Source organism: Juglans microcarpa x Juglans regia, chromosome 5S (genome assembly GCF_004785595.1).
Source record: "Juglans microcarpa x Juglans regia isolate MS1-56 chromosome 5S, Jm3101_v1.0, whole genome shotgun sequence".
NCBI classification, from domain to species: Eukaryota; Viridiplantae; Streptophyta; class Magnoliopsida; order Fagales; family Juglandaceae; genus Juglans; species Juglans microcarpa x Juglans regia.
In genome coordinates this window covers 16,556,824-16,582,576 of record NC_054603.1, presented here as the reverse complement: position 1 = coordinate 16,582,576, position 25,753 = coordinate 16,556,824, and the positions used below count along the sequence as shown (strand labels likewise).

At 35.8% G+C, this 25,753-nt stretch overlaps 1 protein-coding gene across 1 annotated transcript; it reads right to left on the bottom strand.

Moving 5' to 3' along the window:
• Nucleotides 1–1,065: 1,065 nt before the first annotated feature.
• On the bottom strand, nucleotides 1,066–21,994 carry LOC121268671 (putative NAC domain-containing protein 94). Its single transcript, XM_041173007.1, has 4 exons — nucleotides 21,687–21,994; nucleotides 21,230–21,552; nucleotides 20,676–21,128; nucleotides 1,066–1,091 (listed from the first exon to the last, which is right to left on the bottom strand). The coding sequence occupies exons 1-3, from the start codon at nucleotides 21,898–21,900 to the stop codon at nucleotides 20,694–20,696; spliced, it is 972 nt and encodes a 323-aa protein (XP_041028941.1). The 5' UTR covers nucleotides 21,901–21,994; the 3' UTR covers nucleotides 1,066–1,091; nucleotides 20,676–20,693.
• Nucleotides 21,995–25,753: the final 3,759 nt, after the last annotated feature.

The following is a 25,753-nucleotide window of genomic DNA, read 5'->3' as shown; positions in this document are numbered from 1 at the left end:
ATCTTTGGAATGTATACCTACTGAATATCAATTGGTTGACTTGTTTACTAAACCTTTAGATGGTCTACGGTTTGAGTTCTTAAGGAAAGCTATTGGTGTATATGATGTCAAGTAAGTGACATCTTATCCTATTAGTTTAGGATGTATGTGTTTTGTTTTCTGTTTTTTTTTTTTTTAAAGGTTTGTTTTATTTTTAAGTTTCAAATAAGAAAATATATTTAAAAAAAAAATTAAGGTACATGTTTAATAAATCAAAGTTTGAGCATGTGTGGCATTACTTTAAAAATTTCTGAACTTATGCATTGTTCTCCTTTGTGCAGTACACTTTATATATACTAACCCTATGGGTCATCTTGGTAAAGTTCATTTCCAAAGCATTATGAGAAACTTGTATATATGCATATTATAATTAACGTGCACATTGGTATTAGGATGCTCATAAAAGAATGAGTTCATGTCTTGAATTGACTAATACTAGTTGAACCTAATACATTAATAAAAAGCTCTCCTCTTGCCAAACACAAAGAGTTGATCCATATAGAAAAAGTCGATGTTAAATCATTGCGAAAAAGGACAAATACTCTATGTGGATCTACCACCTTAAGTTCTTATAGAAAGAATCATTGCTCTAATCATTATGGAAAAAGATGAGCAACAAACATGAACTCAAAAAAAGGGTTGTACAAACTAGTGTTTGGAGGAAATGCTCATGTATCTAGGCCCTAGCATAAAGTTTGATTTTTAAGGTGAGTAACAAACTCTTGTGAGCATCTATAAGAAGCAAAACATCCATAAATGAAGGTCTCAAAAATATATTAAAGAAAGATATTATAAAAGTGCTCTGATATAAGGTTACTCACTCACACACTCACATGAACTTTGATATTGATGATCTTATGAGGAGTGAACATTCATGAGTGATTGTTGCAAATGAGTGCATGCAAATGACCAGTCTTTTTTTTTTTTTTTTTGTGAAACACATTATGGTTAAACTATGATTATTTTAAGCATGTTCTTGTCTCATTATTTATACTTATATATTTCAATATAAAAAAAAATGTGTGTCATTTCTATATATATATATATATATCTTTTCTTTTGTTTTTGGTTTGTGGTATTTTTTATTTTTTTATAAAAAAATAATGAAAATAAAATATTTTTGTTGTTGGGTAAATATTGGGTACTGATCTATATTAGGGGACTCTGTGTTAGTTAACTTAAGCCTCTGTAGCTTAAGAGCACGTGCACGACAACAAGTCACTTAAAGTAACTAAAGCATTTAGCCCAGTATTGGTTTTGTGCATTCTCTCTCACAGCATAGTCTTCTTCGCCGAAACCATATTCACCCATGGCATTGGCATCTCATCTCATCGATTTCGTGCATCTTGACCTAGAAGTAAACCCATTTCGTCATCAAGGTAAGATTTCTATCTAAATCAAATCCTTCTATCTCTATAAACTAAGGTTCGACATATATTTATGGAGATTGGTTTGAGAAGTTTGGATATGTGTACTTTGGTTTTTTTTTATTTTTTGTTGCACTAAGTAGCCATTGCTTTGATCACTCATTTGATAATATTCTTTACATGTATTGAGGACTGTTGTGTGTGGGTTCCGAGTTTGTTGATTTCAAATTCTCACGAGTGCACACCATGTGTTTGTGAAAATTTCTGAATCAACCCAGTGTCTTTATTTAGAGCTATTTATAGTGGCTCTCTCTCACATATAGTATGCACATACATGTGAGTGAGCTGTATATGTGATTTAACTAAAAAGACCAAGGGGTTCGAATGTCATCCTCTTTACAGTCAACCGATTCTTACAACTTTGATATTGGCTATTTATTTTCTGACTTAGTTAATTTGATGATTCAAATGAGATTCGAGGAACGTGCTAAGCGACAAAAGCTCGCACCCCTAGTGCCAACTAAGAGCTCCACCTCCTCAAGTAAAGATGAACCTGCGGCAGATCCAGTAAAGTCAGGAGAAACCTCAACTCATTCTCTTCCATCCGTAACTGCACCTCTGGATCCACTACTAATCGCTTCACTTCAATTGACGCTGAGAATGCCTATCGCACTATATTTTCTAAAAGGCCAATGTTGGATGAGAGGGAGGTAAGTATAAATGATTTCCCTTCGGATGACTTTCAACTCATCTAAAGAATATTTACTGAGAGAGGCTGGGAGAAACTTACACATGCATCTCCCATCCTTGTGTTGAAGTTGTCCGGGAGTTCTATTCGAACATTGCCCATTTCAACCTGGATGAGCATAGTATTACGTCTATTGTTCGAGAAACTCAAATTGATGTTTCTCCTGCTGTTCTAAGAGATTTATTTGATCTCCCTGAGGTGGAACACATTTATATCCATATCAGGGCATGGGGGTTCCAACAAAGGCTGTAATGCTTAATTTATTTGTTGGTCCCAATGGTGCAAAGTGGACAACCAAAACTCATAGACTGCCTCTTAACTATATGCTCCCTCAGTTTCGACTCTTGGCAAAAATAGTGCTCACAAACCTCTGGCCCATAAGCCGCCACATAGAAAAAACACTTGAGAGAGCCTACTTCATGTATTCCTTGGCAAGTGAAAGTTTCTATTGACTTTCCACGCCATGTTATTGATATTATACATCGTTCTCATATGGAAAAAGAGCAAAATCTTCATTTTGACAGCTTAATTACAAAGTTAGCTATGAAAGCCAAAGTCCCCCTCCGGGCAAATGAGCCTACAATGAAGATACCAAGGTCCATTTCAGCCTTAACTGTGGTCAAATTTGCGGCTGTTCTCACTTAAAAAAGACCTCCAACTAATGAGTCAACTTCCTCACCCACAGAGCCCTCTGTCTCTATGACTCAAGTTCTTGAGCAAATCTCTCTTTTGTCTCAAAAGATTGATTTATTTTCTGCAAAATGGGAAGAAAGTCAGTCCAAGTTAGAGCAAAAATTAGCGGTTGTACGCTCTGATTGTGAACAAGCAAATGATAGTTAAGTACAGTTTTCCTTGGATGTTCAGCAAATCATGGCAAATGTAGCTGATTCTGATGATGATTTCTAGATCCACTTGGCTGATTGCAGACGAATAAGGGGGAGAGAAAAAATTAAGGGGGAGCAGCAGCAACAGAGGGGGAGAACAACTACATCAGAAGAAAACTATCCTGTTATGTTTTTTTTTTTACACTTTCATGTTTATGTTTTGCTTTAATTGGGATGAAAGACTGATATGCTGGTTATGTTTATTAAGTTGGAAAGGATTCACTTAACTAATACTTGAAATTGGATTGTTTTTTCTTCATTTCTAAGTCAGGTTATTGAATCACAACTTTTAAGAATCTTCACTATCTTTTCTTGGTCTGCTGTTTGAAATGTGTCATAAGAAATTTATATTCATCAAGATGTCTTCGTCACCAATCCGCCAAAGGGGAAGATTGTAAATGCCAAAGTTGGCTAGGATTAGATGACTAAATGATAAAGTTTATCTTATCATTATAAGTTTGAATTTGAATGAATGTAAAACAATTGTTGACTTTTATCTTTAATAATATTGAGTTTACCTAGAAGTCCTTAAGGTTGTTTAGATAAGTTAGTAACGTGAAAGTCGAATCTATAAAAGATCTGCAATTATCCATAACAAAATCTGAACACAAATCAATAACCAAAATGAAGAGTTATCGTGAAATGTTAGCAATCCGTCAGGAAACATTCTCGCTACTGTCTTTTCATGTCAGCAGAATCCTACTTCAACTGGGACTCTTTCCAGATCTAATATTTAAAAGAGATTTGGTTTCATGACTCTTAAAGGAGTTTGATTAAGGATCATTGAGATATTTCGTGTACTTATGAAAGGAAAATCTACTTGAGGATTTTCACTTTGATTTTCATTCCTTCTTAAGTGTGATCGTGCTCCTCCAAGTGTGGAGGATCGTGTGATTGGACTTCAGCCTAGAATTTTAAGAGGAAAGGTAATATTTGAAGATCGTCAGAGGTTCTGGCTGCTACTGCGGTAGAAGACAAACAGGTCGTTTGTCTGGACAAATAAGAGAGTCAAGTTGCAAAAGTTTTGTAATTGATGAATACTTGTAATTGATTTTCAAATAATAAGATTGATTTTCCTGGGATTAGCTGCCCCGTAGAGTTTTACCTTTAAAGAGTTCTTTAAAAGATTTTCCTTTGAAACCAATCATTGTATTAAACAAAGTGTTTGATTTACTTCAAGTATTTGATTTATTTAATAATTCTAATATTAAGATCTAACCAATTTGTTTAAGTAAATTGGTAGGTGATTTAGTGAAATCACAGGGGTACATTGGGAATTTCACTTCATATTTACTATTTTTCTTATAATTTTATCTCTAAATTTATCATGAGGATATTTTAAATATTTAAAAAGATACGAGAAAATTTTATTTCTAATAGTAAACATGTTACTTGAATCCTTGTAAGTATAATCATTAATATATGTATTGATATAAGTTTTATAAAAATATTAACAAAATGTCAAAGTTTGTTAGTCAAAATTTGTAGACAAAGTTATAAAATACAATATAAACAGTTTATTTTGTCAAAATAAAATAATTCATGAATAAGGATTGACTTACTCGAAAATTAAATGAGTTCTTCGTGAAATATATATAAAATGCAATTCAACAAAAAGCTCGAGCTTGTGAGTATAAAATGAAATTTGTAGCTTAGTTACGATACCCCGCACCATTATTGAAACTTTTAGTGCTTGAAAAACTGTAGAAATTCGATTTGAGCGGGGGGAGAGAGACGAAATAAAATAAGATGAGTTAGGAGTAAAATTAAAAATTGAATAAAATATTGTTAGAATATATTTTTTAATATTATTTTTATTGTGAGATCTGAAAAAGTTGAATTGTTTATTTTATTTTTTGTGAGAATTTGAAAAAAATTGTAATGATTAAATAATGTGAAATGAGATGAGATGAATTGAAAATAATTATGAAAACAAACGAGACTTAAAAAAGTTGTTTATAAAGCGTCAAAGGAACCATGATAATCAAGAGTGGTCTTAAACTTTCTCTAAAATTTAGCCTTTAATAGATCCATTGATTGCTAATTTTTAATGAAAATCACTAATTTAATGAGATATATTTTTTCATTTTAATAAGGCCGAACAAAAGGGCACGTAAGTTAAATGCCACTACTGGCATAGTAACATAATGGGTTGGTTTTTTTTAGCATAGTAATATGATTAATTTTCTTTTGCTTGCCTTATTATTGACATATATGCATCTTCTATCTGCATTAACCCATTAAAGACTATTAATTGGCCATTCAAGTCATTGTTACTAGCGGATTTAATGTATAATATCCTAATATAATTTCATTCCACGTTGAAATTTAATGGTTTTGACTTTTGAGTGATCATTTGCCTACCATTCATTAGTATTCTTACTCCATATAGACATAGACAGTGAATCATTATTTGGGTAGGATGCTTAGGACGATAAAGTGAATCATTGTTTACCATGTGGAGGAGTCTCCGTTGTATTTTGGACTCCAACAGTTTTGTAAATATCTGCAATAGCATACCTTTGTTTTCTCATGCTTATTGAATTTTGTTTGATATCCTTACTTTTGGAAATCCTAATCTGTCTCTCCTATAGACGGCCATCAAGACTTTAACCAGGATCGATTATGAAGATTGCTATGAGTCTCTCACCTTTAATATGGCAATTACAAGTAAATCTTTGTTTGCTTTAAGGTTAAGACACCCCTTAATTCTAGGGGTGCTACATGCCCCTAGTAGGCTGGCAGCAAGGGTCCCCCCTCCCCCCCGCCTAAGTGGGCCTTGGTCCTCATACTTGATCTACCCCAATCCCCACGAGGCATTTTCTTTCTCGTATGAAACTCGTGGCAATGCTTTATAGGAATGAGGCTTTTATGTGCTGTACTACCACTTTTCTAAGCACTTATGTGTAGTCCCAGAAAGCTCCTTAACTTACCTAGTCTTTTCCAGACTACTTAACTCTTTATCTTGTCGAAGTTATTGGCTTCTGCGGTTCCTTATTCTAGCCTTCTCAGTAAGTGTCCTTTTTGTGCTCGCCTTTAGTCAAACGGCACACTTCTCTCCACTTTACTCAGGGACGTGTTAGTTGAGCGATTGCAAGGTGCATTCTCACCCATGTGTTGGACTGGCTACACTTTGCAATGTTTGCTACTAATTCTTTAGATCACTGGAGTATTATTTTCATCTTTGCCTTCCACTCAACTCTAAGAATGGTCTATCCCCTTTCGCGCCAGGCGGTTCCTCACATCCTCCGCACCTTATAAGGGATTTCGTTCTCGAACTTCGGTAAGGCTCTCCCTTGCCTAGTCCTCTCAAGGGAGTCATGTTTAGACAGGTGATCTGTTGATGCCTCTAGTTGCCTTCAACGGCAAATAGAGCTTTCCCTTAATTGCATCAACGGGTTTACCTTCTTCATCGGAGGTCGAGACATGGGATGACTCCCCATGTATCCTCTGTCTTCTTCTTTGACGTTGCTCGTCAGTTGTGGTCTTTCGTATCCTAGCATCTAGGCTAGGTTCGATTTCATAGGACATTGGTGAACCTTTACCTTTGCCCACATTTTGCTTGTCACGTTCCGGCATTGTTCTATTTCCTTCTCGTTGTGCTACACTTGCGTCGTCGGGATCTAACATTTTGGATATTGGATCTCTGGCCCTCCAAGCACTCTCCTCTTCTTGGTGGCATTCATCATCCATCTGTTGTTGTTCGACTCCTCTTCTCTCCTTCTCACATTATTCTTCCAAGAATCGACGTATGATTTCAAGTGGCATGGTTGCTCACCTAGCGATTCTCTTCTCCCGCAACATTTCATCTCCCAAGGCTCGTTGATGCTAAGTTGGAGATTAGGGAAAACGATGGCCTATTTATGGTTATGTCTTTCCTCGTGTATTGTTCATCTTACCCCTACTTCGTGGGTTACAACTCATGACTGTGGCTTGAACAAATATGGTAATTGCTCCTTCATGATCATCTCACTTTCTCATATAAATTCTTTGTTTCCCGCTTCTCCCCATTGCACCTTTACTAAGAGTATGACCTTAGATCTCAATCCCTTCTCCTTTGTATCTATGATACGTATCGGCCTTTCTTTCGTACGTAAGACTCGGTTGTAACTAAACTAGTTATGGTTCAATTATCTGAGACTGTTGGTTCTTGAAGCTTTTCCTAAGTGAGGAAACGTGGAACACGTTATGAATACCTTCGTATTCCGCAGGCAACTCAATTTGATACGTCACTGTTTCACTTTTTCCATTACTTGGTAGGGTCTAATGTATCTTGGGCTCGACTTCCCATTTAGTCCAAATCTCTTAACACCTTTCATTGGGGACATATTAAAGTATACCCAATCGCCCTCTTTGAAGGTTATCTCTCTCCTCCTATTGTTGGCGTAACTCTTCTACTTATTTTGGGTTGTAGCCATCCTTGTCTGTATGAGTTTGATTTATTCTGTCATCTCTTGAATAATTTTCGGTTTGAGTAACTGGGTCTCTCCTACTTCATTCCAACATACAAGTGACCTATGCTTTCATCCATATGGTGCCTCATAAATGCCCATTAGGATGGTCGCCTGATAGCTATTATTATATGCAAATTTAATTAGTGCGTCGTCCAGCTCCTAGGGTCCTTTGAAATCTAGCATGTGATTGAGCTGTATTATTGCATATTTAATACATTTATAATCAATATATTTTTAATTATTTTATTATTGGTTTTAGATAAAAAAAAATGGTTAAGAGGTATAAATCCAAATTATGATTTAAATTGATTAATAGCATAATTTATGCTTGATTTTTAATACTTGTGATTTAATTTGAAAATGTTGTTTCACATGCAACACACCTTTAATATTTTATTCTATACTTTTAGTCTAGTTTTATTTTGTTTGTTTTTATTTATTTATTTTCTTTCTTTGTTTTGCAGATCCACTCAACCTCCAAGCTGCACCGCAACAATGCAGCACCTCCGCCAGCCTCCATGCATGCGTTCGGGGCATGCACAGCCAAACCAGCACCGCCACTGTGAAACTCGAGGGAGAGCCCCACTGCCGCGGTTCATCCCCCACGGTTGCTCCTCCAAGCCACGTAAACCAAGAACCACCGTGAGCCCACAGCTACACCCGTGCACCTCTGCAGCAGCCTCGCCACAGCGCTGCCCACACACTGCAACTCAGAACTCGCACGCAAGAGACCGAAGAAGACGCACGCTGGGAGATACAGAAAAATAAAAGGAAGAAAACACCGCACAGAAGAAGCGACGGAACCAGACTTGGCGACCGAGGCCGATGATTTGATCGTTTGACGTGTTTTAGAAGCTCCCACAACCACCATTGCCGCACCATACAATTTGGCCTCCCTGACAATAATTTTCTGGACCGTCGAACCTATACAGACCTTCAGCTCCAGATCAACCTGTTTTAAGTTGCAGAAGCCTTCGTACACGGAAGAAAACAAAAATAAAAGAAAAAGAGAGAAGACAGATTGCGTGTTGCGGACGACGCGGATGCACTGCAGCAGAAAAATAGAAGTTAGAAGAAAGAAGGAAGAAGAAAATGCAAGGCAGAAATTCACGCGGGACCTAGCAGTTTTTGCAAGAAATAAAAAAGAGACATGCGGAATCAAGATGAGACCGAAAGCAAAAACAACAACTCATGCCGAAAGCCAGTGGAATAAAAACGACAACAACAACTCACGCCGAAAGCCAGTGGAATAGAAAGCAACTCACGCGGAAAATTGGGTAAAAATGCAAAAGTGATGCGGTTTCGATGCTTTCGTTTGGACGGACGCGAGGACACAAGGTATTAAAGGAAATAAAACAAGATGCCGAAAGCGAGAACGTGGGACGTCGTTTTGCTGGCAATTGAAGCCTAAGTGAGTGTTTTTATTTTTTTAATAAAGCTCAAGTGAAGTGAGGGAGCGCGGTAACGCAGTTGATGACCTAATGGATCAACTGTTCTTGCCAAGCTTTCCTCCTTCACCGGTAGCCTCCATTTTCATCTTTATTTTTATTTTATTTTAATTTGAAGTTATGATGAATTATTGCATGTTCATTTTAATTATTGCTCATTTAAATTTATGTCATTTAATTTTCATGCACTTTAAATTCCTGCTATTTAAATTTATGTCATTTAATTTTTTGCATTTTAAATTCCTTCTATTTAAATTTATTTAATTTATTTTTCTGCAATTTTAATTTTCAGCTATTTAAATTAATGTCATTTATTTTTCTGCACTTTTAATTTTCAGTTTATTAATTCCATCAATTTTAATTTACTGTCTTGCATTTTAATTTCTTACTTTTAATCGCTGCACCCAAATCTAACATGAATCTGGTTCATGTCCAGTAAATTTTCTTTTCCATTGTACTCATCCATTCATTGTACATATTATCACTTTTATTTTTATTTTTCTCATTGTAAGTATTTTCACCATTCTACACGAGTTTTATTTTTAACCACTTTCCCTGAGGAGATGATATAGGAATTTATTCTTTATTATTACGCGACACTCCCATGCACTTGGTATAGCGTTTGTGCTGCTCATTTTTTAGTGAGTCAGTATGCACGACCGTAACATATCCTCCAAGGTTTGAATGGTCATTTCCAATTGTCCATTTGTTTGAGTCTGGTAGGCATAACTGAACTTCAGTTTCCTGCTCATCGCCTTTTGTAATCTCTTCCAAAAGTGAGATGTAAACTTAGGGTCATAATCTGATACTTTAGTCTTAGAGACTCCATGTAACCTTACCACTTCCCTTATGTACAGTTGGGTGAATTCGTTCATTGTATCAGTGGTATTGACCTGTAATAAGTGAGCGCTCTTCGTCAATCGGCCCACTACTACCCATATTGCATCTTTATCTGTAGGAGTTCGAGATAGTCCATCTACAAAATTCATAGCGATGTCTTCCCATTTCCATTAGGGAATGGGTAGAGGTTGCAAGTTTCCTGTCTGTCGTTGATGCTCTACCTTTATCATTCTACACGCATCACATTTTTCAATGAAATGAGCGATGTCCCCCTTCATCCCTTCCTGCCAATATCCCTTTTTGTGATCTCAGTACATTTTTGTTCCTCTCAGATGCATGGCGTATGACGAGGAATGGGCTTCTGCCAAAATTCTTTGTATAACTTCTATGTTGGTTGGGTAGGTCCTTCGCCTCTACAAATCTTTAATCGGACTTCAAACAATTTCCAATCCTTCTCCTATTACTCTCACAATTCCTTGAAACTACTTATCCTCAACTGCTGTAGGATGGCGAGAACCTCTCTTGGTAACCTGTGTTTCACCAAGAGGTGTCTCATGTCTTACAATAGCGAATCTACCTCCGAAGTTTCCTCTTTGAATTTTGACTTAGGGCATCGACGATTAAGTTAGCCTTGCTCGGGTGGTACTTAATTTCGTACAGGTAATAGCTGATGGTCTCCAACCATCTTCACTGTCTCATATTGAGGTTCTTTTACATAAATAAGTGCTTCAAGGCCTTTTCGTCTGTGTAAACCTCGCACCCTTCCCCATACAGATACTGTCACCTTATCTTCAGGGCAAACACTACTATGGCTTGTTCCATGTCAAGGGTGGGGTAATTATTTTCATGATCCTTTAGCTGTCCAGATGCATAGGCCACCGCCTTGCCTTTTTACATTAGAACACAACCTAAGCCGTACTTCAACATTTTAGTGAACACCACAAATGGCTTATTCGGCTCAGGTAGAGCTAAAACAAGGGTTGTGGTTAGCTGTCTCTTCAAATCTTCAAAGGTCCGTTCACACCGATAGGTCCAAATGAACCTAACGTTCTTCCTCGTCAGTGCTGTAAGAGGACTCGACAATTTAGAAAATTCTTCCACAAACCTACTATAATAATTGGCTAACGCTAAGAAACTCTTGATTTCCTGTACCGAGGTGGGTCGTCCCCAATCCATCACTGCTTCCACCTTACTTGGGTCAATCATGATTCCTTCCTCATAGACCACATGGCTAGAAATTTTACGTCCGCAACCAAAATTCGCACTTACTGAGTTTGGCATATAGTTGGTGGTTCAGGATAGTCCTTAGCACCATTCTGAAGTAATTTCCATGTTCCTCAATATTTTGGGAGTAGACTAAGATATCGTCTATAAACACCATCACAAATAAATCTAAAAATGGTCGAAATACCCTATAAATGAGATTCATAAAGGTTGTTAGGGCGTTCGCCAACTCGAAAGGCATTACAGTGAACTCATAAGGATCGTTCCTAATTTGAAAAACTGTCTTAGGTACATCGCCTTCCTTAATCCTCAGTTGATGGTACCCAGACCTGAGATTGATCTTAGAAAAGAACGTAGCTCCTTTATCTTTCTCATATTAACATCCATGGTTTTTGAAAAGGCTATATTTGACAATAAAATTAAGATTGATATCACTAGTAGATAAAAAATTGTAACCGATCTAGACCAAGTCGAGCTGAACCATATACTAAAAGTTAGATTACATTCTCAAGTTGGGCACATTTATTCATTACTGATATCTCACCTTAAGATTACTCACCTTCTGCATCGGCGATGTCCTCGTCTTTTACAATCTACCTTAGATGGCATTTGCTCATCAATTCCTAACTATATTGTCAAGGATCGCTAGCCAATTGGACTACTCTTGGACTCGGCTATTGGTTCTTCATGGGCCTTATAGCTACCCACATTCCAACATATAATCATTACATTATAACGTATGAATCTATAGTCTAACTACTTATTGTTTATGTATAGTGTAATGTTCGTCTTTGTGATAGGACTTTTTATAAAAATAATTTTAGAAAGAACGATGAGAATTACCGTTCGATTTAAAACTTTTTACTTCCATACCAAGGGTGCAAGACTCTACGTTATAACATAAAATGTGTTTTGAGAATAAAAGAGGTTTATAGCAGAAAACATCAATTTTAAAATAAAAGGGCTCTCATACAATTAAACTCTCTTGCCTAGACTTTCGTGCTCTTCCCCATGGGTCGTGTCCGTCCTGACGTGTACTACTCATTCAGTTCCTATGGGGGAAGAGGCACACATAAAAACTAAAATGAGTCGAATACTCAGTAAGCATTACTTCATAAAGTTAAAATATAATAACATAGGTTTTCATTCATGCATTTATCATTCCATACATACTATACGTACATGCATGCATGCATTCGTTTGAAAACGTCACTGGACGGAATTTTTCTTTAAAAATGGTTTTCTTTTCATAAAACGTATCTCCTGTCAATGTCTTTACTTCTTCAAGAGTTCGATGCATTCATACATTCTTTCTTATCACTTTCATTTCTCGGTACACACTGTTACGCCCCGTGTGTTGGGGTTAGCGGTCTTTTGGACCCAGACTCCCCCTGTAGCCACTGGCTGGGAATAGAGGTGTAAATTCAAACCGGAAAACCAGTCCAGACCGGTTCTTAGAATGTGAAAACCGGCCGGTTTCGATTTTAGGATTTTTCGGACCGGACCGGTTCATAAAAAAAATATATAAAAAATAATATTTGTATTATTGTATATATAAGTTTTATACAAAATATTATATATATATATATTAATATATATAAGTTTTATATATTATGTATAATTATAAATTTTTATGTGAAATTTTTATATATAATATATATAATTATATATATTCATATATGAAATAATTTCTTATTATAATTTATAAATTATTACATAAAACGATAATACTAATATATAAGTTTATAACTAATACTAATAGTATAATATAGACTAATGACTATAGTTATACTTATAATTAATACTACAAGTTTTTACTAAAAGTTTATAACTAATACTAATATTAAATATATAGTTTATAACTAATACTAATATACAACTTATAACTATACCAATAGTTTAATATTAATACTATTATATAGTCTAATATATTATTTAACTATACTAATATATAAGTCTATAACTATTTAACTAATACTAATAGTCTAATATAGACTATAGACTATAGTTATACTTATAATTAATACCAAAAGTTTTTATTCCATAGGCTCATAGGCTTGTTGATGTTCATTCTTGAACTATTAGTCATAGACTCATAGTAGATAAAGCAGTTTATTGCAGATTTTTTTTTTCTAGTTTTTGTAGTAGTTATATTTATAAGTTTGTAGCAGAATTTTTTTAGTAAAGCAGTTTTTTGGAAAGCAGATTTTACTAAAACCGATTTTAGTTAATCAGATTTTTTGTAGTAAAACAGATTTTATATTGAAGTAGTTTTGAGTAAAACAGATTTTTTAGTAAAAGTTAAAATAGATTTTTTTAATAAGTATAAAACAGATTTTTTTAAATCATTTTTTTTTTTTATAAAAATTTTTTGAATGACAAACTGTGAAACTGACATTTTAAAAAAATCAGAAAACCGGACCGGACCGGACCGAAAATCGGTAAAACCGGAAGTACCGGTTTAGGAGGGTAACCGGTGTGTAATCGGTTTTGGTAAGTACAAAATCGATACATACCAGTTCAGTCCTAGATTTTGTCCAAAACCGGACCGAACCAGTTACGCCCCTAGCTGGGAATCTCTTTTCCTTTAGGGGCAGCACTGGATGCACTACCAATACTACTTACCCAACTTGCAATATGCCCAGTCCATTGGTACCCTTTTCATTCATTCATATGGTTGTTACGTATTTTTATGCATTTCATTTCAGTCCTTTCTTTCAGTTCAGTCCTTTCAGTTCTTTCAGTCCTTTTCATTTAGCAGTTCATTCATGGAGAAACATCATTTGAAAACATTAAATATCATTTTTCATGGCATCCATAAAGTATCAGTTCATAGGGACCTTTTAAAACAACATACTTTCTTCGCGTCATTTAAAGCATCAGTCAAAGCATCAGACATAAGCCTCAACATTTCTTTTCGTAAAAAATACATACAATAGATACTGCATATAGTCATCCATTCACATGTGTATAATTAATACTTTGGTTGTGTAAAAAGGGGCTGCCAAGAAGGGTTGTACATACGTATACCTTTGAACACTTATACTTAGCATGTTTTCATAAAACATCTTTCGTGCTATTTCGTAAAGCATCTTAAGGGAAAAGCATTTCATTTTCATTTCGTATCGTTTTGGAAAACTCTAAAAGAGTATGAACGTAATACTTACCTGGACTCTATGCTACTTTCATATCATTCAGTCCATTCATGTGCGTGTTAGATGACAACCTACATGATACACAACGTCATTCTTTATCTAATGCATAAGCAACTAAACTTCAAATAGAACTACGCTTCACTTGAAACATTCCCTTTCTATCTCGTGCTCTTATGTGCCTTTTACTATGCTAAAACCTTCGGGATCAACTTACAGTCACTACCTCTTCCAAACTTAAGGTCTTATCTCGAGTGCTCATCGACTAAATTGAACCCATGATTCATCTTAGAATTAAGACACTAAGACATTCGTCTTACTCTTCCTGTTGAGGAAATTCCGAAGCATGATTTCAGCCGACGAAATCACGCATCCTAATCCTAGACAATACATCAGTCACTACCTCCATGCATCTTAGCTCACACTAAATTCTCATTCCCATCCATACACGCCACATGACTCTAAGTCAACTCCGAGGCTTAAACACCGTGTAACCATGCTTAGGATAGATTACCCATTACATATAGTGAATCAGTTCGGTACATGTGTCTCACCAGATTATATATGTACCTTACCCTTTTTATCACCGAAGATCAACATATAACATGTTGATCACATACTTGTAGGGACAAGCGCCATACTCCAATACCATCATTCTCTTAACCCGGCTAGCATGACTCTTCATACTACCCATTCTTTTTAACAGTTCATCTCAACACTTAACACGACAAGACTCCATTCACCACTACGTCTTATGTCACGTCATATAGCTCAAGACTACTCCCAAGCTACACTGTGATCTTGTTGCATCACCTGACATCTTGCTACATCATTTCTACGCCAACTCCTAACTCATCATGAGTACAGTCCCTCACGTACTTCTGTCACATCATGACATCTCGTCACGTTCCTGCTACGCCACTTCTACACTGACTCCTCACCCATCATAAGCACGACTGCCAGTAACCATGTCACTTAGTGACATTCCCCAGTCACTTCCGCTACGCACTCTTACACTTGTTCTGCCACTTCACACATACTCCCAGCCATAAGTCAAACATGGTAACACATGTCACCTCAGACTACAAGCCACGTCTTAACTATCTTGGGACACTCTTCCACAGTTTCCGACACTACTCATCACGCTCTACACCCATTAACTACACAACCATCCTTATCTCTGTGACACGCCACACGGTGTATCGCAACACCTCATGGAGTACGCTCCACATGTACTCCCTACACACACACTATGACCCATCACTACTACGATATACGTGCCATATGGTGCATCACTCCATCACATGGAGTACACTCCATGTGTACTCTCTTCACATACACTACGCCACACAGAGTACACTCCACGTGTATTCTTCCCAATCCACACTTCACAGTACAGTCTACAACACTAAACAACATAGTTCCCAACTACACCCAACACTTCACATACACAGCACATCACATCATCACACTACACAGGGAACTCCACAAATACTAACAGCGCAATCCATAGCCTAACCAACTAATTAACATTTAATATAAATAATGAGAGATAGAGGGTTATACCATCGACGGGGTCACCCGTGCGTTGCTCCCTGTCCAGCATGGCCAGTGGCGTTCGAAGCCACTAGCTTGGGTGGTAGCGGTCACTGCCGTGACCTTACAACAAGACTATCTCGAGAACCGAATCTAGGATTCAAATGAGTGGATCTGGGCTATGCGAGGGTGAACGACATGGTGGGAGTCCGTGGGTGGCGGCTAAGGCCGTGCACAGTGGCCGTTCACCACGTACAATGGCTGTCGACCATTTATGGTGGTTGTCCACCATGTAAAGTGGCGGTTTGGGCTTAGGGTTAGGCTAGGGGAGGCCAAGGAAGACTGAGGGTGGTCTCATGGTGGCTGGGGTGGTGGAACACGGTGGAGTCATGGGTTTCCAAGTGGAACCCGTGTGTCTCAATGCATGGAAATGGAGTGGGAGCTTGGCTAGTCGTGGCTGGCCATGGAAGGGCTGAGGGAGGTGCTGTGGAGCTTGTGGTGGCATCACAGCGGCCTACGGCGGTGGATCTAGGCCGTGCGTGAGGGAGAGTCCGTGAGAGAGAGTGGGGGAGCTAGGTGGCTCTGCTGGACATGGGGGTGGCTAGGGGAGGTCGTCGGTGGGAGGGGATTCCTCTGGTGGTGGTGTTGTGGCCTTGGGAGGCGGAGCTCAGCCGTGGGTATGGAGAACCCATGCGTGGAGGAGCTGCGTGCGTGTGGTCTAAGGAGAGGCTACTAGCTTCGAGTCAAGGGGAGGAGGAAGGGGGAGGTCATGGTGGTGCTCGGTGGCCTGGGTGGCTATGTACGACGACGCTAGGGGTTGCGCACAGTGAAGCCGTGCTCGAGGGGCTGCATGCACACAATGGAAAAAGTGGTTGTAAGGTGGAGGCTGGGTTCGCCGACGTGAGAGGATGCCGATGGTAGTGGCGGTGAGGTCGAGCAGCGCCGAGCTGGGCTGAGGGAGAGTCAGGTGAGAGGGGGAAGCTTGCATCGTACGCATGAGGGAGAGGGAGGAGAGAGAGAGGGATGGAAAAGGGGAGGGAGAAAGAGAAGGGGCTTGGGTATTTAATCCAGACCATTCATCTTAGGATCCTCAAAACGATCTAACAGTAAGAGATTAAACACCAATTTAACTTAAAAACATTGAGAGGAATTAAGGTAGAATATTATCTAAACTAAACTTTAGTTGATAAAATAATATTCTTTCATCATTAATAAAACAATGAAGTCTTATTTGATATATTTAAAATAATAAAACCATTTAATTAATTAGAGTTTTCAACATAATTTAAATCTCATAATATTTTAAATAGCTGAAATCATTTTAATAAAATGATATTAAAATGATTTCTTACAATTATAATTTTTTGGAACTCTTCAAAAATATTATAATTGTCTTATTTAAAATCAAGGTTGGTTCAATAACACTGGAAGTACCCCAAATAATTATCTCCAGGGCATTTAAAATATTCGAGGGCTTTAAAACACTGGCTTACTTTATAAATCACATAATATCTTTAGAAACACGCCATCAAGATTCGGCAAGCATAACGAGGCTCGCAGTTAAATTTACTTACGTAAGAAAGAAGAAGCGGGATATTACATATGGAGTCATGCTCACAACTATTCATGTACATTAACTCATGCATTCGTTGCATTGGGAACTTATTAATAGTACTTAATAATCCTTTACTAGAGAATCCTAATTACAATTTTAAAAATAATAATTACTATCATAGTTTTGAATTTCGTTCTGATTGAAGTATTGGAATGAAATATTTTGATACCGGTATGTTTCAATGTACCGTTTTGAAATAGTCATTATATTGATAAAGTAATTATTTATATACAAACAATTATATATATATATGTATATTGAAAAACTATATTTCAAAATAACTAGAATATATACATATATATATATATAGTTGATGAAATGTAATATATTTACAAGAGAAATTTTTGGCATCAGCCCACTGTTTACTGGAGTACACCACACATCTTACGTATCTTTCTTTCTTTCTTTCTTTTATCTCTTCTCCCTACGAAGCACGTTTCCATTTCTCCCTATTCGTCCTTTCACCACCAAAAGAGAACTCAGGATCTGCAAGTCTGAAGCTTTTCTTGAGATTTTCTCTCAACCCTATCTCTTCTCCCTACGAAGCACGTTTCCCTTTTTCCGTATTCATCCTTTCACCACCAAAAGAGAACTCAGGATCTGAAAGTCTAAAGCTTTTCTTGGGATTTTCTCTCAACCCATAATCCAAAGCTTTGTCCTCAACTTCTTCTCCGAGGCTTTGATCGTCTTCTCATTCTTCACACGACAAAGAAGATGAAGATAAGGCTGGCTTAGTAGGGCCATCGAGTTGCTGTGGCTTTGGAGGAAGAGGCAGGATGGCTCAGTAGGACCACCAAAAGGCATAAGAGGTGGAGATAGGAAGAAGTTGATCTCAAAGTTTATCAAGGCTGGGCTTCAATTCACTGTGGGTTGGATTGCTTGGTATTTGAAGAAAGGTCGCTACGTCGAAGAAGACCCCCAAGAAAAGCCTCTCCATTTCTACTCATTTTGTATGCTAGGGTTTTCTTGGTTTGATTTTTTTTTTTTTTTTGATTGTGGGCTTACAATCTGGTTTACTCTATTAGGAACAAAACTTGATTTTTTATTTTTTATTTTTCCTTTCCATTGTTTCATCTGAAGGTCGTATTTGCAGCAATTGGGTCATTTCGGAGTAGTTATCTGATACATATCCCTACGCCTTAAGAGAATATGATTTCTCATCGATTTGGTGATAGTTTATCGCATCTTTTGTCTGTTTTCCTTAATTTGATATTTTTCGTTGGAGTTTTCCTTACGTGAAACGAAATGTCTAAGAGAGTGAAACTTTCGGAGCGCTAATTTTGAATTTTGGAGTGGTGTGGAATGGAGAGGCGGCATTCAAATCGAGTTTTGATGCGAAAAAAAAATTAAAAAAAAAAAAAGATGACACGTAACGTGTGCTACAAATCAACCATAAACTTCTCTATTTACAAATACATTGATAAAAATGTAGTCGTTGAAATGGGCTCCAAGAACCAAACAGATTCCTATCATATCACACAATTCTCGAGCTTTTTTAGTAGTAATATCACTCTACCAAAAAGGATAATCTTGTCATATCACACAATCTATGAGTTGAGCTCTTTGAACGAAATGCTCACCAGCAGTTGGAATGGTCATATTAGTGATATCACTCACTTTGGTTTGTCCAAACCGGAACGGAACGATCACAGCAGTTGGGCTCCCGTCATGACTACTTTTGGACCGAAATATCCTTTCAAGCCGGAATAATCTGGTCGGAGTGCATAGAAACAGTTTGGAATGGCCTGAATGCTCGAACGAAATATCTACGTATCGATGCCTGTTATGTTCCGGCACAAAGGGAACAAATAACAAAATATTTATTACTCTAAATAAGTATAATAGTGGGGGCCAGTGCTTCCCTGGCTGTCTGTTTCCTTTGTTTCCGACACTTCTAACTGGGTGCAAGTATTAGTACTACTCATGTGAATGGATGAAATAGCCTTTCAGTAGTTTTGACACAAAAGTATTTATATGCGTATTACAACAAAGAGGTCAGAGATGGGTAGTAATTAGTTCTTTTCAACGTATAATTATTACATTATAATGTATATAGTTACATTATAATGTATAAATCTATAGTCTAACTAATATTTGTTCATGTATGGAGTCATGCTCACAGTACATTAACTCATGTATCCAATGTCCATTACATTGGGAACTTATTAGTAGCACTTAATAATCCTTTACTACAGAAAATCTTAAATTTTAAAAATAATAATTACTGTCATAATTTTGAATTTCGTTTTGGTTGAAGTATTGGAATAGCCATATCAGTGATGTCACTCACTTTGGAAAGTTAGTCCAAATCAGTACGGAACGGTCACCGTAGTTGGGCTCCCATCATGACTAATTCCCGATCGAAACATCATTTCTAGTCGAAATATCAAAATTTGACCGAAATGCACCAGGGCTTCCCTTGCTGTCTATTTCCTTTGTTCCTAACCCTCTAGCTAGGCGCAAATGTGAATGGATGAAATAGCCTTTCAATAGTTTTGACACAGGTATTAACAAAAAAGGTCAGAGATCTTTTCACATTAAAAAGCAAGAAAAAATGCAGCAAGCTAGCTTAGCTGGGACCATTCTCACATGCATGCACGCCAAAAGTAGTGATCATAATGGGAAAATGGGAATTAAGAATAGGCAGATCCGCACCCATTGATCTTTCTATGCTACTTCTAATTATAATGTATACAACACAAGTCAGCTATAATGCTAACTCATGAAACATTACGGATTAATTACACTTTATTCTTTAAATTTTTACTTAATTCATAATGTGTCTCTAAAATTAATAATTGCATCAAAATGGACCCTCGAGCTTTCAAAGCTTCCCAATCCCTCATTCCGTCTACTAGCAGCGTCAAATCTAACGAAAATTTACTGTAAAGATATAATTTTTATTTAATTTATTATCAATGACCATATAAAATATAAAATAATATATGCTATTAATTAATAATAAATTAGATGAAAATTATATATGTGCAGTAAATGTTATGTATATGAGCAGAATGTATAGTGAGTTTCTGTTAGATTTAACGTTGCTTGTATATGGAAGGGGAGATTGGGAAGTTTTGAAAGTTCGAGAGTTCACTTTGATATAATTATTAGTTTCAGAAGTACATTATAAATTAAGTGAAAGTACGAGGGACAAAGTATAGTTAACCCTTATTAGCATGCAGTAAAGTAGTACTATTGCTACGATCACTAAATGTTATATATTGCATTATTTCATCATGTGTTTTCTACTTGTAACTAACCCTCAAAAAGGTTATCTAAATTAAGAGATCATGATCTAGATACATATACGTACCTGTATGTTTATAAATATATATATATATGAAAAATTATATTCATCATCCTCGTATATGTTACACCTTGATCTACTTAAAACAGTGGAGCAGTGATGGGTTAATAGCAAACTCAACCACTGGCATCAACTCATCCCAGTTTCCTTCTTTACATGATATTTCGTGATGATCTTCATCGTTTGGGTTCGTGTCGCTTAAACATGAGGCCATATTATACGGAACCTGACCTGTCAAGAGCTGCTGTCGTGCAAATAGCATATTGTTCTTTTCGTCCATAGGATGATCAGTACTACTACTGATCATGGGTCTCCCCTCATTTCCAATCTCAGCAGCCAAAGCTCCAAAGCTCGAATTATACTCGTCTGTAATGTCGTTGGACTGATCAGAACTGCATGTTATTGAGCTCGAATAACCCAGATTTCGTTTAGAGTTGTTCTTTTGCCACTCTGAAGCATACTTTTTGTTAGAAACATCTCGCTTCAAAATCCGACAAAGTGTCCAAACTTCCTGAAAATTAAGATATATAATATCTGTGTTAGGACAGGAAAAGGCAATTAATTATTAATTTGACTGGGAAATAAATGCATGGTTTTTTAAAAGAATCTTACAGCTTCTTGTGTAGAGTTATTTGGGTTATTTATAAGGTTGGTGCTTTTGCTGGCTGCGAGACGGAACTCATGCATCATCCAATCAGTTTTAGTGCCACCTTTTCCAGCGCTTCCTCGGTAATAAACTAATGACTTCTTCAGACCAATGCATTCCTGAACAGCACTTCCTTCAACATGAGAATATATTGGCTTGTCGATTCCTGTGGCTTTCCAAAATCCAGATCTTGTCACCCTGTTGGGTCTTATGCTGTTCTTGTACTTTCTTCCTCTTCTGCAGAAGAAGTAGATCTCTTTCTGATCTCCATTAGCACAGCTACCAACTTCTGCATAAGTTTCACCACCAAAATTAAACAGATAAATCAAGGGGAACATGATGCCAATGAAAGTAACAAAGATTTAGGACAATTGAATCTGTATTAAAAGAAAATGAATCAAGAGAATATATATATATATATACTTGGAAGATCCCAGGGGTCATGATTGTATATATCAATTTGTTTGATGAGGTCAAGATTAATAAGCTTCTTCTCCACCTTCCTTCGAAGATAAAACCCAACAAGCTCTTCATCTGTAGGATGGAATCGAAACCCTGGAAGAAACCCTCCACCGTTCTTGCCATCAACTACTAGATGATCAGCAATACTCATCTTTTTTTGGGCCTCCATTTCCATATTCCTTCTCACTACTATTTCCTCCTTTTGAGAACCAACAATACATCCTTCTTTGCTTATGGTGGGAAGGGACTTTTTGTGGTCAAAGTAATGGGCCGGGTTTGACTACAGAACGTGGATTTTCATTAGCATATCATTAAAGACTCAGTTTGTGTGAAATAATTAATGATCAGATTGAAAACTAAAAGTAGGTTAAAAAGACACTTTCATGGGTCAGATTTTTGGACCAGGAAAATAAAAAATAAAAACAAAAGTCATTAAATTGTGATGTACGGATGTTGAAAATATTTGCCACACAACGAATACAAATTGATCAATGAGATGGAAGGAAGAAAACTAGAAAAGTACTTGTTTGGCTGGACCAGGTGAGAAACTGGTTCTACTTTTGTCTAAAATTTCAAGTCAAAGTGTCATGCCGTGATTTTTAATGTCTCAACCAATCCTTGGTAAGTGTCACGGTCTTTGAAAAATATCAGGTTCCCATATACATATATAGACAAAAACTAAGCAACAAGATATAAATATATATATATATATATATAAGTAATGTTACATACCGGTGTGGAGTATGCAAATGCTGAGCAGTTGTTTTAAAAAAGAGTGAGGTCCACTATTAAAAAATTAATTTTTTTTTCATGTGAGTCCTGTATTTATTCACTCTTTTAAAAATGATTGTGCGATACTTGCACACTCACGACTGCAACTATTATTTATATATAGTCTTTTGCGGCGAAACATACCTGCCAGAAATACATAATGACGACAATAATTTAAAAGCGCTGGAAAAATTATGAGTATTTGTGGCAATTTATTAACTTTTCACGACGAGACGTTTCATCGGAAATAACTTTTTTCAGCGATTTTAATAGTAAACGAGAAGGCCATTTTCGTCGATTCTTAGGACATTTGTGACAGACTAAAATCGTCGGAAATAGTAGTTTTTGGTGACGATTTTTGCCTATCGTTAAAATCGATAAAAAATGGCACTTTAATTTCGCTAAACATGCAGGGATTTCAAAATCGCTGAAAATGATCAAATACAGCGATTATTGGGAGTATTTGCGATAATTTTGAGCGCTGGAAAAGATCTGATTTCTTGTAGTGAAACAATCTTCATGCATGTCCACTAGTTCTACAAACTGTTCAAAATATCCCTTTTGTCCTAAATAGGAACTAATTACTTATTAGATTGAAAATTCAAGCAAACTGATTTTTCATTTGCATATAAATATAAATATATATATATATATATTATAGGGTAATAAGGTCGCTTATATCACTAGTCAATTGAATTTTCCAATAAACGATAGAAATCCAACCTATTCAACCCAGAAAAAATGCAATGAGTATCAGAAAAACAAAAAGAAAGAGAGAGAGAGAGATTGTTGGACATGCAATTGTCCAAGAGGTTGTTAAATAAAGTCAGTCCAACTCATGAAGTGATAGTTTATTGCTTAATTATCCTTAGACTATATTATATAGAATGCATAAGTACCCCTTCGTAGAATAATAATAATAATAATAATAATAATAAAAGATCATCAGTAGCTAATTATGGGTTGAAGTGTTGGATTTTTGCTCTTTTTTTATTGGGTTAATATTGCGTAGGAGAAAGGAGTTGGAATTGAAGATTTAGAGCATGATGTGATTTTTCCCAAAACCCAGTACTTATTATTAGATCATCACAATCACATATTTTCTCAGTAGTTGAATTTAAAGGAGCAGTCAGTTTCTTACTTGGAGCTACTTAACACGCAATTTTCATAATATGACAACTACATGAGAAGCTAGCATACATAATTGACATCACATATATATCTACTATATATAGAAGAGTTATTCTATTTTCAAACCTAGCTGTGTGCAGAGCACACCATCCACATCACTTAAATAATAGTATTTAATTTGTAAGATTTAAACTTTTCAAATAAAATTATAACATGTAAACACTTTACTAAACGTACTCTACATATCAACTAGGGAATGAATTTTTTCTATATAAAATGCATCTTTTCTTAATATAAACCTGAATAATTATTAGTGACTAGGGGTGTAACCGGTCCGGTTCGATCCAGTTTTCAACATATTTTAAAATCGAACCGGTATATACTAGTTTTAAGATTTGAAAAACCAATACAGCACTGATTACACCCCTAAACTAGTATTTTCGGTTTTACTAGTTATGGTCCGATTCGGTCTTTTTTTTTTGGTATATTATATATATAGCATATATAATATAGTATGTATATTAAAGTATATAATAATATAGTGACAATATATTGTACTATATTATCATATATATTTAATTGTATTATAGACTATAGTGATATATTATAATATATAATATAGTGATATATTATAGTATGTTTTAATATATAATGATATAGTATTAGTATAACTACTAATACTATACACTATAGTGATAATATATAGTTATTTATAGAAGATTTTAAAATTTAATATTATATTAATTAGTAATTTATCATATAATACAAATTTATTTTATATATAATTATATATAAAAATTATATATAATATAAAAAATTATATAAAAAATATTTTATACAATATAAAAAGTATAAAAAGTTAAAATATATATATATGAATTGGTCCGGTATTAGAAAAAGAAAAATCAGAAGGGGATCGATTTCGACCGGTTTTGGAAAAAATGGAACCAGTACAGGACCAAACCCACCAGTTCGGTTCAGTTTACAGGTTTTTTTTCACCCCTATTAGTGACATATATTGGAGTAGGGATAAGCATTTTTCCACCAAGAGTTTATGCATTTTGGATTCACCATTAAGAGAACACATCAAAGGAAAACACCAATATATAGACTTACAATAAACAACCCAATCTATTAATCATTGACAAAAAAAAGCAGCCCATTCTTTTCCGGTTGGTCTAATTAATAGTTTATTCAGTGCAATTAGAATATTGTAATAAGAGAAATGTTACTCATCATCTCATACTACACATTTTACATATTTTAAAATTATTTTTTATTAATTTTAATTTATTCTTGTTAAACTAATTGAGTTGTTCTACTTATCATCCATACATCATATATTTGTTATAGGAAAAATGAAGAAATAAAATAAAATAGGTGTGGTGTGCGCTGTGTGGGGGAGATAAGTAGAATTATTCTTGTAATAAATCTTCAGAAGTTGAACCTACGGTCTTTATAGAGGTATAGCATACTTTTATATATGATAATATAGAAGTTTCTTCTTAAATGTAATTATTTTTACTGTATGCAAGTAAGTTGAGATATTTTCACTATTCAAAAAAAGGTGCAACATTATATCTTTGAATTTCAATAAATTTAGTAAGCCTGAGGGCAAGATGGGAGAAGTTTTAGCAAACTTATCAAATAAATTATCACTGATAGAAGAAGAAAAGGATGAAGTAGTGATCATAGGGAAGGATATCAAAGACACTATGGAAAGAGGTAAACTCTGTCTAGTGGGCAAAGTTATAGCAGATAAAAAAATCAGCAAAGAGGCTTTTAAGAATACCATGTCCAAGGTCTTGAAATTATGTGTTGGGACTAAAATAATTGAAGTGGAAGAGAACCTCTATATCTTTGAATTTCAATCTGAAGCTGAATAAAGTAGGATATGGGAGGGCCAACCTTGGATGTTTGATATGAACTTGATTAAACACTAAACTAAAACTGAGTTCAATTAGGGTTTGGAGGCAAACTTTGGGGTTTGGAGAAACCATTTGGAGTTTCAATTGGATTCCAACTTTTTAGGGTTTCTGTAGGGTTGAAACCCTATTTGGCTTGTCACAAATTGGATAGTTGGATGGAATAAGGTTTTGCTTAGGTGACTACAAAACTTGATTTCC